The sequence below is a fragment of the Diplotaxodon limnothrissa genome, linkage group LG18 (genome assembly GCF_057381915.1).
Source record: "Diplotaxodon limnothrissa isolate DT_005_m linkage group LG18, D_limnothrissa_male_GT1.1, whole genome shotgun sequence".
Classification (NCBI taxonomy): Eukaryota; Metazoa; Chordata; class Actinopteri; order Cichliformes; family Cichlidae; genus Diplotaxodon; species Diplotaxodon limnothrissa.
This window is the reverse complement of record NC_140613.1, coordinates 31,627,964-31,640,964: the sequence shown is the minus strand read 5'-3', so window position 1 is coordinate 31,640,964 and position 13,001 is coordinate 31,627,964. Positions and strand designations below refer to the sequence as shown.

At 44.1% G+C, this 13,001-nt stretch overlaps 1 protein-coding gene across 1 annotated transcript; it reads right to left on the bottom strand.

Moving 5' to 3' along the window:
- Positions 1–1,603: 1,603 nt before the first annotated feature.
- On the bottom strand, positions 1,604–12,451 carry e2f3 (E2F transcription factor 3). The gene is made up of 7 exons (XM_085377784.1): positions 12,365–12,451; positions 11,867–11,968; positions 7,357–7,585; positions 6,736–6,867; positions 5,389–5,503; positions 5,092–5,272; positions 1,604–4,892 (listed from the first exon to the last, which is right to left on the bottom strand). Exons 2-7 carry the CDS (start codon positions 11,913–11,915, stop codon positions 4,633–4,635), a joined length of 966 nt encoding a protein of 321 aa, XP_085233910.1. The 5' UTR covers positions 11,916–11,968; positions 12,365–12,451; the 3' UTR covers positions 1,604–4,632.
- Between the last annotated feature and the right edge of the window lie 550 nt (positions 12,452–13,001).

The following is a 13,001-nucleotide window of genomic DNA, read 5'->3' as shown; positions in this document are numbered from 1 at the left end:
CTTGTATTCTATGGCAAATGCCAATTCTGTGCTGGGCAGTGAGCACAAGCCCCATTAGAGAGTCCTCAGGCCCCCCTCATGAGGTCATTTTGCACCTCTGGCAGTGCTCGACCTGTTCCTCCTTACTCAAAGGAGCAGATACAAGGCCTGCTGATGGGTTAAGGACCATCTACGACCCTGTCCAGCTCTCCTGGAATCTCCTCCATGCTCTTGAGACTGTGCTGGGAGACACAGCAAAGCTTCTGGCAGTGGTGCATACTGATATGCCATCCTGGAGGATTTGTATTACCTGTCCAACGTGTGTAGGGTCCAAGTATTACCTCATGCTACCCGTAGCGACACCGACCCAAGCTAAGTGCAAAACTAGTGAAAATACAGTGAGAACAGATGACGTGGGGAATAATGTCAGTGGCCTTGACCTGTGAATCCTGTATTTGCAGTGTCTCATTGTTGCCCTTGTAATGCACCTGTTGTTAATTTCATTAACACCAAAGCAGCTGAAACTGATTAACACCCCCCTCTGCTACCTAACTGACCACATCAATATAAAGTTTCAACTCTGTTGAACTTCCCACACGTCACAACCTTGAGCCAAAAGCACATTTTTAGAACATTTTTCTCCATGACCAACTTTGAACATCGCTAACGTGGATATATCAGTTTCAAAAGCAAAGCTCTCCCAGTTGATTGTCTGTAGTGCAGAGTAACAGAAACAAGCCTTGGGGCCTTGGATCTTTTTTCTGCTTTCTGATAATTCACAGAGGAAAACTTGAAAAAGTGCTTTTTGTGTAAACTTTAAAGGATTGTATCAGCATGTGGAGAGCTGGCTCATCAAAACAAGATCCATCTTCTGAAAGCTTACCCTTTTACCTTTTAATACCCAGCACACTTAAAATTATTGTTAAAATAATTTTCCAATATAGTGAAAATTTAACAACCACAAATTTGAAGCCTTCAGTGTTTAATAAGCTTTACTTAAGCACACTTTCTTATATTGTTTTTAAGTAGTCGGGGACAGCTCTCCAGGCTTCTTGAAGGACAGTCAAAGCTCTTCTTTGGGTGTTGCCTCTTGTTGATGATCCCATATTGTTTCAATAATGCTGAGGTCCTGGCTGTGGGGAGGCCAGTCCATGTCTGATCATGTACAATTGTGGTTTGTTTGTGTCTTTTCCACTCGAGGCATGTTTTTAGTGCACGCAACGCAAACCAAATGCTTCCCCGATGACACTGAATGCTGGATCACAATCCAACAGTAGTTGGACAAGATCTCAAACACCGCTGTCTGAGATGCAAGCCAAACTATAACCGAGCCTCCACCGTTTTACCTCTCTCCTGACAGTCCGTACAAATTGATTTGAAACAAATATTTCAAAATTGTTTTTCATTTCATTCGAACTGTTGCCACCCATTTTCAGTCTTGTAATTTGTAATGTGTTCTGCAATTTGCCATATCTCAGTCTTTTCTCTTCCCTTTCTTAAGAAGGGAACAGTAGATTGAATCAACTGAAGGGCCAGATCCATCTCTCAGGTCCTGTGTCAAGTTGTTTTTGACCTAGTAAATCTTTGGGAATCAGCTTGTTGGCACAAAAATACTATTTTATGCCATTGGCTCATTAAATAGGAACTAATTGTGAGCGTTTTTTTTTTTTTTTTTTACAAGCTGCTTGTAACAAAGTGCCAAATGATACAATTTCAAACTGGTCCTTTGCTAAGTTGTCCGTTATGTGGAGACAACACCAGCTCATCTCTTGAGTTGGCGCTTATTTTTCCTCCCCCACACACACACTTTAATGATTCATAGGTCAGTGTTACATGATCTAATTGATTTAAGGCTTACACTACCACTTAAATCAACTAGTCTGAAAACATTTAACAGGCATTAGAGCAGGAGCGTCCAACTCCAGGCCTCAAGTGCTGGTGTCCTGCAGGTTATAGATGTGTCCTTGATCCACACAGCTGATTTAAATGGCTAAATTTCCTTCTCAACATGTCTTGAAGTTCTCCAGAGGCCTGATAATGAACTAATCATTTGATTCAGGTGTGTTGACCCAGGGTGAGATCTAAAACTTGCAGGACACCGGCCCTTGAGGCCTGGAGTTGGACACCCCTGCATTAGAGGATCCAATGTTCATTTAAAGCTCTTTTTAATCTCAGTAGCTTTGCACGATTCAGACCTGTGTGTCTTCTACTTATACTGGCTGCCTGTATTAAAACTGTCTTCTTCTGACCCTTATAAACAGAAACTCTGGACAGCAGTTGTGATCCACTCTCAGTGACATCATAGAGAGCCACGAGTTGGAAAAACTCTTAAACTTTAACATTCAGTGCTGTCTGAATATAAGGAAAAGCATAATGAGAGTAATTTAACGTGGACTCACTGAAAAGCAAAATGTAATTTAAAAATAAGAGAAAACAGAATAGACTTGGGAATTAATAAGTAAATGAGCTCAAATTTATTCAAGTTTTGATACAATATTTAACAGAAATGACCCTCAGCAGAGGTCTTCTGGCTACAAAGCAGCATTAGGGGGACAGAATCAGTGGTAAAAAGAGGCTCTCGAGTGAGAATGAATCTAACTGAACACAAAACTGATGCGAATACGTGAACAACAGTAAAAATAACATGAGGGGAAAAACCTGAAGCTTTAGATTTGATCTTAGTGTCGAATTGTTAAAAACACAGAAAACAGTTTTTCCTTTCACAGCCTCCCGACTCTGCCAAGCAAACATAACACACATTGTGAAGAGACTAGCCCACTCTGTGGATTACAGAACACCAGATCTGAGTGCCAACAGTGGTTAGCCGTTCAATGCCTCGTAAATACAGCAGTTGAGCCACTCGAGCCGGGCGCTGTCCTAGTTTGATACTGACAACAAATGACAAGAATTCTGGTGAGCATTCATGAGAGATGCTCAAGTGAGCATGAAAAGGGTTTAGTGTTACAGTCCTTTCATCAGCAGAAGCCCTTTCATTCTCCAAGAACGATGACAAAACAGTTCACCCGAATGCAACATGTTTGTTTTTAGTGGCGCCGAACACAACCTCGCTGAAGTGTGCGCCGTGAAAAAGGCACAATTTAAAATGTTCCGTAAACAAGAACGGGCTTTAAATGGTAGAGCCTCTCCTCTGTGCTTTTAGTGGTTCAGCGTGTCATCATCAGACAATCCTGCTCCTCTTAACAGCTAAGAGAGCGCAAACAGGCCGCAGCGGTACCTGAGAAAGTGACCTGCTGAAATGTCTGCCATCATAATTAGTGTCATTTTAAACTGGCGATCAATATTAAAGCAAAGCTCTCGTACACGTCAAACTCTGGACAACATTGTAAATACCAGAGCCCGACAGATATCAGCCGATATCAGCATTTCTAATGGCGCATTAAAGTTGAAAAGTGGAAAGAAGACATGGCTGTAGAGCATATTTTGAGTGTTGATGTTGCAAACTTTTAGTTCAGAGATCACTCCTCTGTGACTTCTCAGTAAGCAACACCTGTTTGTTACACCACAGACAACAAGCAGCTGATCTGAGCACCTCCAGTTGGAGTGCTTTTAAACTACATGAGCCAAATCTTATGGAAATGTGGTTATGCTAAATATTGCTGCTTATGTGTCGGATTTTTAAATTGCCGGATATCAGTTTAGGTCTTAGTCATCCTACATCAGTGGGGCTCTGGTAAATACTGTGTATGAATCAGCCTTTAACTTATGAAATTGCACCAGGTGTAAAAGCTACTGGAACCCTGAGAAAAGCCAACACGGGCTTATAGCACACTGTGCTATGAGGCGTTCAGTTTAAGTAGCACAGAGTAATGCACTGTTCCAACACATCAGTAAACCTTAACAGTCATTGGTCATAGCCTAACCAATCAACATTCACCTGTTACTTTGTTATGTCATCACAAACGGCTTCATAGCCTAAATCTTTATTCCGTCACGCTGAGCCGCAAACTCAGTCTTAAAATGCACATCGAGACGATTCAAATGACCTCGATGCAATACGATAAATCTGAGGGCAATGAGAGCACGTGCTTGGACCGATAAATCCTCCTGACTTAAGGTATCTGAAACGAAAAACCTGGATGGGAGAATGCCAAATAATGGACAGGTTTGCTTTAAACGCATCACTGCAAGATGATACAAGACCAGCTGTAACTAATAAGACACAAATCTGCATTAGTATCTCCAACAAGTCGAGTGAATCAGTAATAAAGCACAACAATGTTCATCAAACAGTTGTGTACGAATGCCATCTGCAGCTGTTTGTCATCACAGAGCTCCAAAACAAGCAGCAAGAGTCTAATGAATGACTTTGGACAGACTTCTAAACCTTTGGTGTACGTCACCTCTCCAGACCAGTTCACAGTGTCCCTGTAACTGACAAAGCTCTGGGTTCAAATCAGTCCTTTTTGTTGACACTGAAATACTGACATTGTGGAGAAGAGCTGTCAAAAAGGCCTCAAAACAGAAACATGCCTCAGAACGCGTGTCAGCTCGTCCAAAAGAGAAGAAAAGAGGCCTGGATGGCAATGGAATTACATGGAAGGCTCCTTCACTAGTTTGGCTCCTTCAACTAGTTTATTGGATCCTGTTCATATCCCATTTACATGGAAATTCCATTAATTCCTTCACATCTGTTCAGAGAAGCGGAATATCCTGAGGCAACTGGTCCAAGTCGACAGAGGAGAAGAGGTCAGTGATGCCCTCCCCGTCAGCCACGCTCACAACGCAGCCCTCCTCATTGTGAGAGAAGGCCACAGGGGGACTGAGAGCAACAAAACTGCACTCAGAGGGGGGCTGGGGGGAGGTGAGAGTGGAGGGCATAGGAGAGCGCTGCTGTGTCGGCTCAGGCTGAAGCTTGGAGAGATTATCAATTCCACAACTGCTGTTAGCGTTTTCTGGAATGACACGGGAGTGTGAATGAGGAGACACCGGTGAGGAAGAAAGTGATCAAATCACCCAAAAATCTCAAAACAGAGTTGGAGCTGGGCATAGTACTGTTCAAGGCTCCTGTGACAGCAACGTGGTTACGGTGATACGTCGTTTCCTTGTCCTCTGTGGCACCAGAGCGACAGGATGCTCAAACACAAGACTCACCTCTGGAAGACTGAGCGAAGGCCGCGAAGGGCAAATCGAGCATGGAGTCGCTGTCATTTAAATGACTTCCACTGCCCTCGTCAGCAGCTGAATAACCTGTAGCTTCGATGGGGAGGGGCTCATCGGAGCACATGAACACATCAATGGGTCCCTGAGTGCTGCTGAGGTGGATCTGCAGGCTCTGAGCATTGAGAAAGCAGACACGTGGATTTATGATTAACGACTCAAAAACAGCAGCAGTTCCACTAGAGAACAGAAATGACTAATAATCTTACACCTTGTCCGACTGACATGTACCTCGTCTGGGTGTGGCACTACGAGTTGAGTCTCTGTGGGGGCTTTGATCACGATCACAGTCTGATCTTTCAGAGCGGGAATCCTATAGATATCCTTGTAAGTCAAATAGGCGTATGTGAGCCACAAAGTCAAGGAAGACAATAAAAACAACAGACTGGTGTTTGTGTGCCGCTGGAGCTTAGAGTTCAGCGGACTCCAAAACTCATGCACGTGTCGCACCAGCAGTGTGGTTTCACCTACATCGTGTCAGCTTTTCAAATCATAACTGTACGACTGCAGGACACCGCATGCTCACACTGCAACAGTTTCTTTATCACAAGGTAGACCTGTTTTCTTTACACCAATATGAGCCACAATTCATAAAACAAACACCAAAAAAACAAAAAACAAACAAACACTATTGACCCATTAGGAAGGTGTTTTTCCCCCTGCCACAGGAGAGGCAGATTTATCCCACTTTTAGCCAAGCCGGCAATTAAATACAATACATTTGTGATAATACATCAATCAAATGTGATCAAGTGGCAAAATTCACACATTTGTTGCCAACTACAAACATCAAAACTCACATTAACTACTGGCCAAAATGTCACTGATGTAAAACAGGCATTCCCAACAAATATGACAGAGCTGCTGCAGGTGGGATTTAACTACAAAATGACCGGCACGCTCTTTAACGCAGGCACAGTGCAATCAGTCCGTCTGCGGTTATGAATTGGATGGCAGTTATTTTCAAACCTGCAGTTGGTCTGAGCCATTCCACGATTGCTGGGAGACAAACTGCCCTCCCACCAGGCAACCAACCACCCTGTAATTGAAAGCGGGTGTTGTGGACCAGCTGGTTGCTGCAACTACTTGGAATCGGCCATCAAATTTGATTTGAAAAGATAAATAAAAAATTCAACACAATCACCAGACAACCACTGCTTTTTATTAACCACAAGGCAGGTGCGTTCTGAAACATTAGTGATAATTAATTCCAGGTATTGTTTGCTCTTTGAAAGCTAGTATTTTTCCTTGATTGGAACAAATAAACTTTTCCTCCTTTATGCCAACAGCACACACACCACTACAGTAAAGACTGTCTCTGGTCAGCCATTATTAAATGTTGACAGTTTACAAAGAAAGAAATGTACCTCTAGTGCCACCTGCATGTCTCATGAAGTCAATGCAGTTTGAAAGGCAGACATACTGAGACTTTGAGAACAACTCAGGGCTCCTGGTGCTGTTACTTTAACGGCAAACACTAATATTTTTATCCTAGCAGTTTTACCCATTAAACCTGCCTTCAGAGTATTTCCTGGGTGACAATAAAGAGTGAAATGAAGCTGAACAGACAAAGGATATCTGTGACTGTGGCAGTCCTCACACAGCTCATGAATCTGCTCCGTACAGCTTTGGATCAGCTCGTCCAGCTTCCTCTCCTCCTCGCCAAGAGCCTTTAGCACAGGCTGATAGTCTTCATTCAGTTGTCCGCCCCTGTGCACAAGCATTCAAAAACACCCAGGTCAACAGCGAAACAAGCAACACTCAAGTTATCCAATGTGTCTGAGCATTAGGAGCAGAAAAAAAGCCCCCTTGCCCTACTAAATACAGTGGCTTGCAAAAGTATTCGATTACACACAGGTGCACTCTATTTAGTCATTAGCACTCATCAGGCAATGTCTATGGGCAACTTACTGCACTCAGACCAAAGGGGGCTGAATAATTACACACACCCCACTTTTCAGTTATTTATTTGTAAAACATGTTTGGAATCATGAATGATTTTCGTTCCACTTCTCACGTGTGCACCACTTTGTTTTGGTCTTTCATGTGGAATTCCAATAAAATTGATTCATGTTTGTGGCTGTAATGTGACAAAATGTGGGAAAGTTCTAGGGGGCCGAATACTTTTGCAAGCCACTGTATACATTTATGCATAAAATGGGTCTATGTTTGTTACTTACTGGCCCAGTTTATACTTACCACCACTGGATGTGGTTTTTAGACTTCTTTTTGATGAGCTGGATCCCTTCAAGGACGTTTGTGATATCATAGATGCGCCTCTTAGAGGCGCCAAGTTCCCGACACACTACGTTTAAATCCAAAACCCCATCGGCGGAGCACCTCAGGAGCTCTGCAAACTTCCGGGTCAAGAGACCCAGTGACGTATCGAAGCGTGACCTCTCCCGCTTGCACATTAGGGAACCGAGACCTGGAGGATAAACGGACAGGTGGAGACTGAGATGTTTTCTTGCTGGTAATGGCTGCACCATAGGAGTATCTCTTAACCCCCCTTTTCCTTGACTACCTACTCAGATCAACTCGGCACGGTTTGCCGTGATTTTCAGGATTTTCCATTAGGTTATAGTATCTGGCTAGGTTATAGTTGCCCTGGAGGCAACAGCTACAGCAGGAATAAGGTTGGCTGGTGCTTGTGTATGTGTGATGGTCTGTCAGAACTTTCTCTCAACAAGATAGTTTTACATGCATGTAGCTGAGATTACAGTTAAGGCTGAGTTCAAAGATGGGCAGCGTCTGACTGCCTAGTTAGTGAGTAAGGCTGCCATTCATGACCCAAAAACTTCAAAATGTTAATCCTTGTGATAATCATCAAGTCCCCCAAACTGGATCTGTCACTGACTCATTCAAGGATGAAGATGACGCCAATTTTGAGTTTGAGTTTTTTTACCAGCACAGTTCTGCATTCTAAATCCGTAGGCTTTAAGATGAATCTGGTGACCCTTTGCATCTATAGCAGCTTCTACTGTTCTGGGAAGACTTGCTACAAGATTGAGTGTGTGTGAGACTTTTTGCCCTGCTGATCCAGCAGAGCACTTATGCTGATGTTGGAATTAGAAAGTCTGACTTGCTGTTGCAGTCCTAGAGTCCAGTGAATACGTTACACCACTCTGTCTGATGCAATCTGGAACTACTGTCCATCATGTGTCGTCCTTTTTATCTACCTCGGGAATTTGCATCGGTCATTGTAAGTGCCGTTTATATTCCACCACAAGCGGACACGGTCACCGCCTTATGCGAGCTGCATGAGGCACTCACACAGCACCAGACACAACACCGGGACGCTGCGCTTATTGTGACGGGGGACTTTAATAGCGCCAACCTCAAACGCGCAGCGCCGAACTTTTATCAACACATCACCTGCCCCACCAGGGGTGAAAGGACACTGGACCACTGCTACACTACGGTCAAGGACGGCTACAAGGCACAATCCCGCCCCCCGTTTGGCAAATCTGATCACGCCGCCATCTTCCTCATGCCAAAATACAAACAAAGGCTGAAACAGGAAGTTCCGGTTCAGAGGAAGGTCGCGCGCTGGACGGATCAATCGGTGGCCGCGTTACAGGACGCACTCGATGACGCAGACTGGGGCATGTTCAGAAACAGCTCCGACGATGACGTCAACGTGTTTACGGAAGCGGTTGTGGGATTCATCGGGAAACTAGCGGATGATACCGTGGAGACAAAGACTATCACAACGTTTCCCAACCAGAAGCCGTGGGTGGATAAAACCATCCGCGACGCTCTGAGATCCCGCACCGCTGCCTACAACACGGGACTCATGACGGGGGACATGGACCCGTACAAAGCCGCGTCATATAACGTGCGGAGGGCGGTGAAAGAGGTGAAAGAGGCGAAGCAGCGCTACGGGAGGAAACTAGAGTCACAACTCCAACAGAGTGACTCTAGGAGCCTGTGGCGGGGACTAAGGACAATAACGGACTATAAAGCACCAACAACCGGTATGACGAACGCGGCCGTGACTCTGGCAGACGAGCTGAACACTTTCTATGCTCGCTTCGAGGCTGCAGCTAAGGTCTCCAACAATGCTAGTGTTAGCGGCGCTAACGGCTGCAGACAGGAAGATACTGCCAGCACCGGAAACGTGCTCGTCATCTCCGAGCATGAAGTAAGGAGAGCCTTCAAGAGAGTGAACACCAGGAAAGCAGCAGGACCAGACGGCATCCCAGGTCGTATCCTAAGAGACTGCGCATACCAGCTAGCTCCTGTGTTCACTGAGATATTCAACATCTCTTTATCTCAGTCGGTGATCCCCACATGCTTCAAAGAGTCCATCATTGTTCCTGTCCCGAAGAAACCCCACCCTGCTTCTCTCAATGACTATCGCCCTGTAGCCCTCACCTCAGTAGTGATGAAGTGCTTTGAACGCCTGGTCAGAGACTTCATCATTTCTTCACTACCAGACACACTGGACCCACTACAGTTCGCTTACCGTCCAAATCGTTCCACAGACGATGCCATCTCTCATCTCCTCCACACATCACTCACTCACTTGGACACTAGAAGGGGGAATTATGTTAAAATGCTCTTCATAGACTACAGCTCTGCATTTAACACCATAATTCCCTCCACACTCACCACCAAGCTGGAGCATCTGGGACTCAGCTCATCTATGTGTCAGTGGATCTCCAACTTCCTAACTGGCAGACCACAGGCAGTAAGGATGGGCAGACATGTCTCAGCCTCCACCACTCTCAGCACTGGAGCCCCCCAGGGGTGTGTTCTGAGCCCCCTGCTGTACTCTTTGTACACATATGACTGTGTGGCCACTACCAGCTCCACCACCATCATCAAGTTTGCTGACGACACCGTCGTGGTGGGCCTGATCTCTGATAACAACGAGACGGCCTACCTGAAGGAGATTAGGAATCTGGAGAACTGGTGCCAGAGGAACAACCTCCTTCTAAACGTCAGTAAGACAAAGGAGCTGATAGTGGACTTCAGCACTAAGCAGGAGAGGAACTACCAGACCCCCGTCATCAACGAGTGCCCAGTGGAGAGAGTGGACAGCTTCAAATACCTCGGAGTTCACATCACGCAGGACCTGTCATGGTCCTGTCACATCAACACCGTGGTGAAAAAGGCCCGACAGTGTCTCTACCACCTCAGACGCTTGAGAGACTTCCAACTGCCCTCCAAGGTGCTCAGGAACTTTTACTCGTGCACCATAGAGAGCATCCTGGCGGGAAACATCTTAACCTGGTTCGGGAACAGCACCATGCAGGACAGACGAGCTCTACAGAGGGTTGTGCGGTCAGCTGAGCGCACCATCCGCTCCGAGCTCCCTGACCTGCACTCAATCTACAGCAGGCGGTGCTGGACCAAGGCCAGGAAGATCGTGAAGGACCTCAGCCATCCCAACAACAGACTGTTCTCTCTGTTGAGGTCAGGAAAGCGATTCCGCTCCCTGAAGACCAACACAGAGAGACTGAGGAGGAGCTTCTTCCCGCAGGCGATACGGTCTCTCAATCACACCACCACACAGTACTGACCCACACATATGGTTCTTACACACACACTGGACTTTCTGGACATTGTTTTTGCACACATTGTTTTTTTGCACAACACTGGTCACTATCTTCTTCATTTCCGGTTAATACTTGTACAGCTGCTGTTATTGTGTATATATTTATTTAGATTTAGATTTCTTCATACATTCTTATATAGTTCTATATTGTGTATTGTGTATTTTGTTGTACAGTTATTTTATTTTCAACTTTAATTTATATATTTTATCTTATTCTTCCCAGTTAAATTTACCCTTCATTCTAATTTGTGTTGTACAGTTATTTCATTTTTAACCTTAATTTATATTTTATTCCTTCCTAGTTAAATTTACCCTTTTTAATTTTTCATATTTATTTCCTATCTTATTCATAGCCTTTTCCTTTTTTGTTCTCTTTAGGTCACGAGCAGTTGTCCAAGCATTTCACTACATATCGTACTGTGTATGACTGTGTACGTGACAAATAAAATTTGAATTTGAATTTTGAATTTGAAGCCTCTTATCACCAACCACAGGAGAACCACAAAGCTCCTGATGCACACTTTTTGTCCTGATGTTAATGCCAGAGGACCTTTGAAACTCTGCAGTTACTTAGTCAGCCTAGCTTGGCAATGACTTTTTCACATTGTGTACTTTAGCACTCTGTCATCCTGCTCTGCAAGAGTGCATGCTCTGACACTTCAAGGCTGAGTTACTAAATACTTCTGCTTGCAATAAAACCACTTACAGCTGATCTTGGAATATTTAGGAGAGGACCAAGTTCATGAACAGACTTTCTGCAACAGTGCAGTCCTATTATAGTACTAAGCTCTTGAGAATAACCCAGTCTTTCACAAATGTTTGCAAAGGCAGACTGCATGATTGAGTGCTGGATTTTATACACCTGTGACTGAGGGATTAAATCAGCACCTCAACTGAGCGATTAAGCCGTGTGGCCCAGTTAGTCCATTTTTTGAAGGAGAAGCATATCAAAGCATTTGACACCATTAACTTATTAATTTAAGTTTTTGCTACACACGCCATTGGAACAAAATATCACCCATTAACTATGCTCTCCTGTAAACTGTAAAGCTGCGTCCGAGAGGTTTTATCCATTTCTTCCTTGGAATGGGCATGTTTTTCCATCTGATAATCCAGAGCACAAGTTATTACATCACACAGCCTTACTGGTTTCTCCTGTGTTTGTTAGATGGACCTCTGGCAGCACTGCCTCCATCCTGGAGGTCTGGGGCGGGTCACCGTCTTCCAGCTCCAGCTTTATTCCTTTGCCTGAAAATATTTAAGACAACTTGTTAGAAGTTACTGCTTGATATTGCAATATCATGCAACTTGGGATGTGTTTTCCCCTAATTTGTCACAGGGCTTCAATTTTTGCAGTAATATAAACTTGTCACTAGCCCACTGCCTTTACTTGAGAACCATGTAATTGTAAGATGTGAGCACGTCTCTGCATAAACTAGTAAACCAGTGTTGCCTTCACGGACTAATTGCTTTAGTTATTTCAAGCTGTCACTTATTACTTCGCAACTGGGGCAGAAGCTAGCTTCCCTCATCAGTGTGTGTGTAAGCTAACAGTAGGAACACTCCCCTTCCCCCTCCCATGCTGAGCATGCGACAGTTGTTTTGCAGCAATGATAAACAGCACCCCGCTACCGGGCTCCTTACCAATGTTTCCTCACACAAACTCGACGGCTGAAGTGTGCAGTCAGATTACACGGCACCCGAAGTCCGACATTTACACAAGTCCCCGACCATGCGCGAAGGTAAAACAAGCGTAAATCTACCGGATATACGCAAAAGGTCACAGTCCACCCTTCTAAATAAAATCATACTCACATATTAAAACATGACATCGTTATGAAAATGGCTTTAAACCTAAAGTATGAAGTGGTCCATTACAGCTAGTGAATCTTATATTAACTATTAATGCAAACTGTTTAAATTCTGTATTGTGTCGTGTTTTTTAACCAGTTTGAAGAAAATTAGAAAAATAAATAAATAATAATAAAAACAGCAGAAACTAAACAAAAAACATTACATTTTACACCAAATCTTAGCATCTACAGTTATTTTTTACTACTGTTGATCATTTTAGACGTTATACTCTGATTTTTATACAGCAAGGACACCTATGCAACTTTAAAACTAAATACTTTTTCGGACAAGCCTTTATTCTGAAAAGGTACTTCCTGGCTAACCAGCACGCGTTTGACCGATAATAACCTTAACTGATAAACCACCAAGTATTTAAGTCTCACCGCTTGCGTAAAATAGTCTCCGTTATATAGACATGCCCACATCA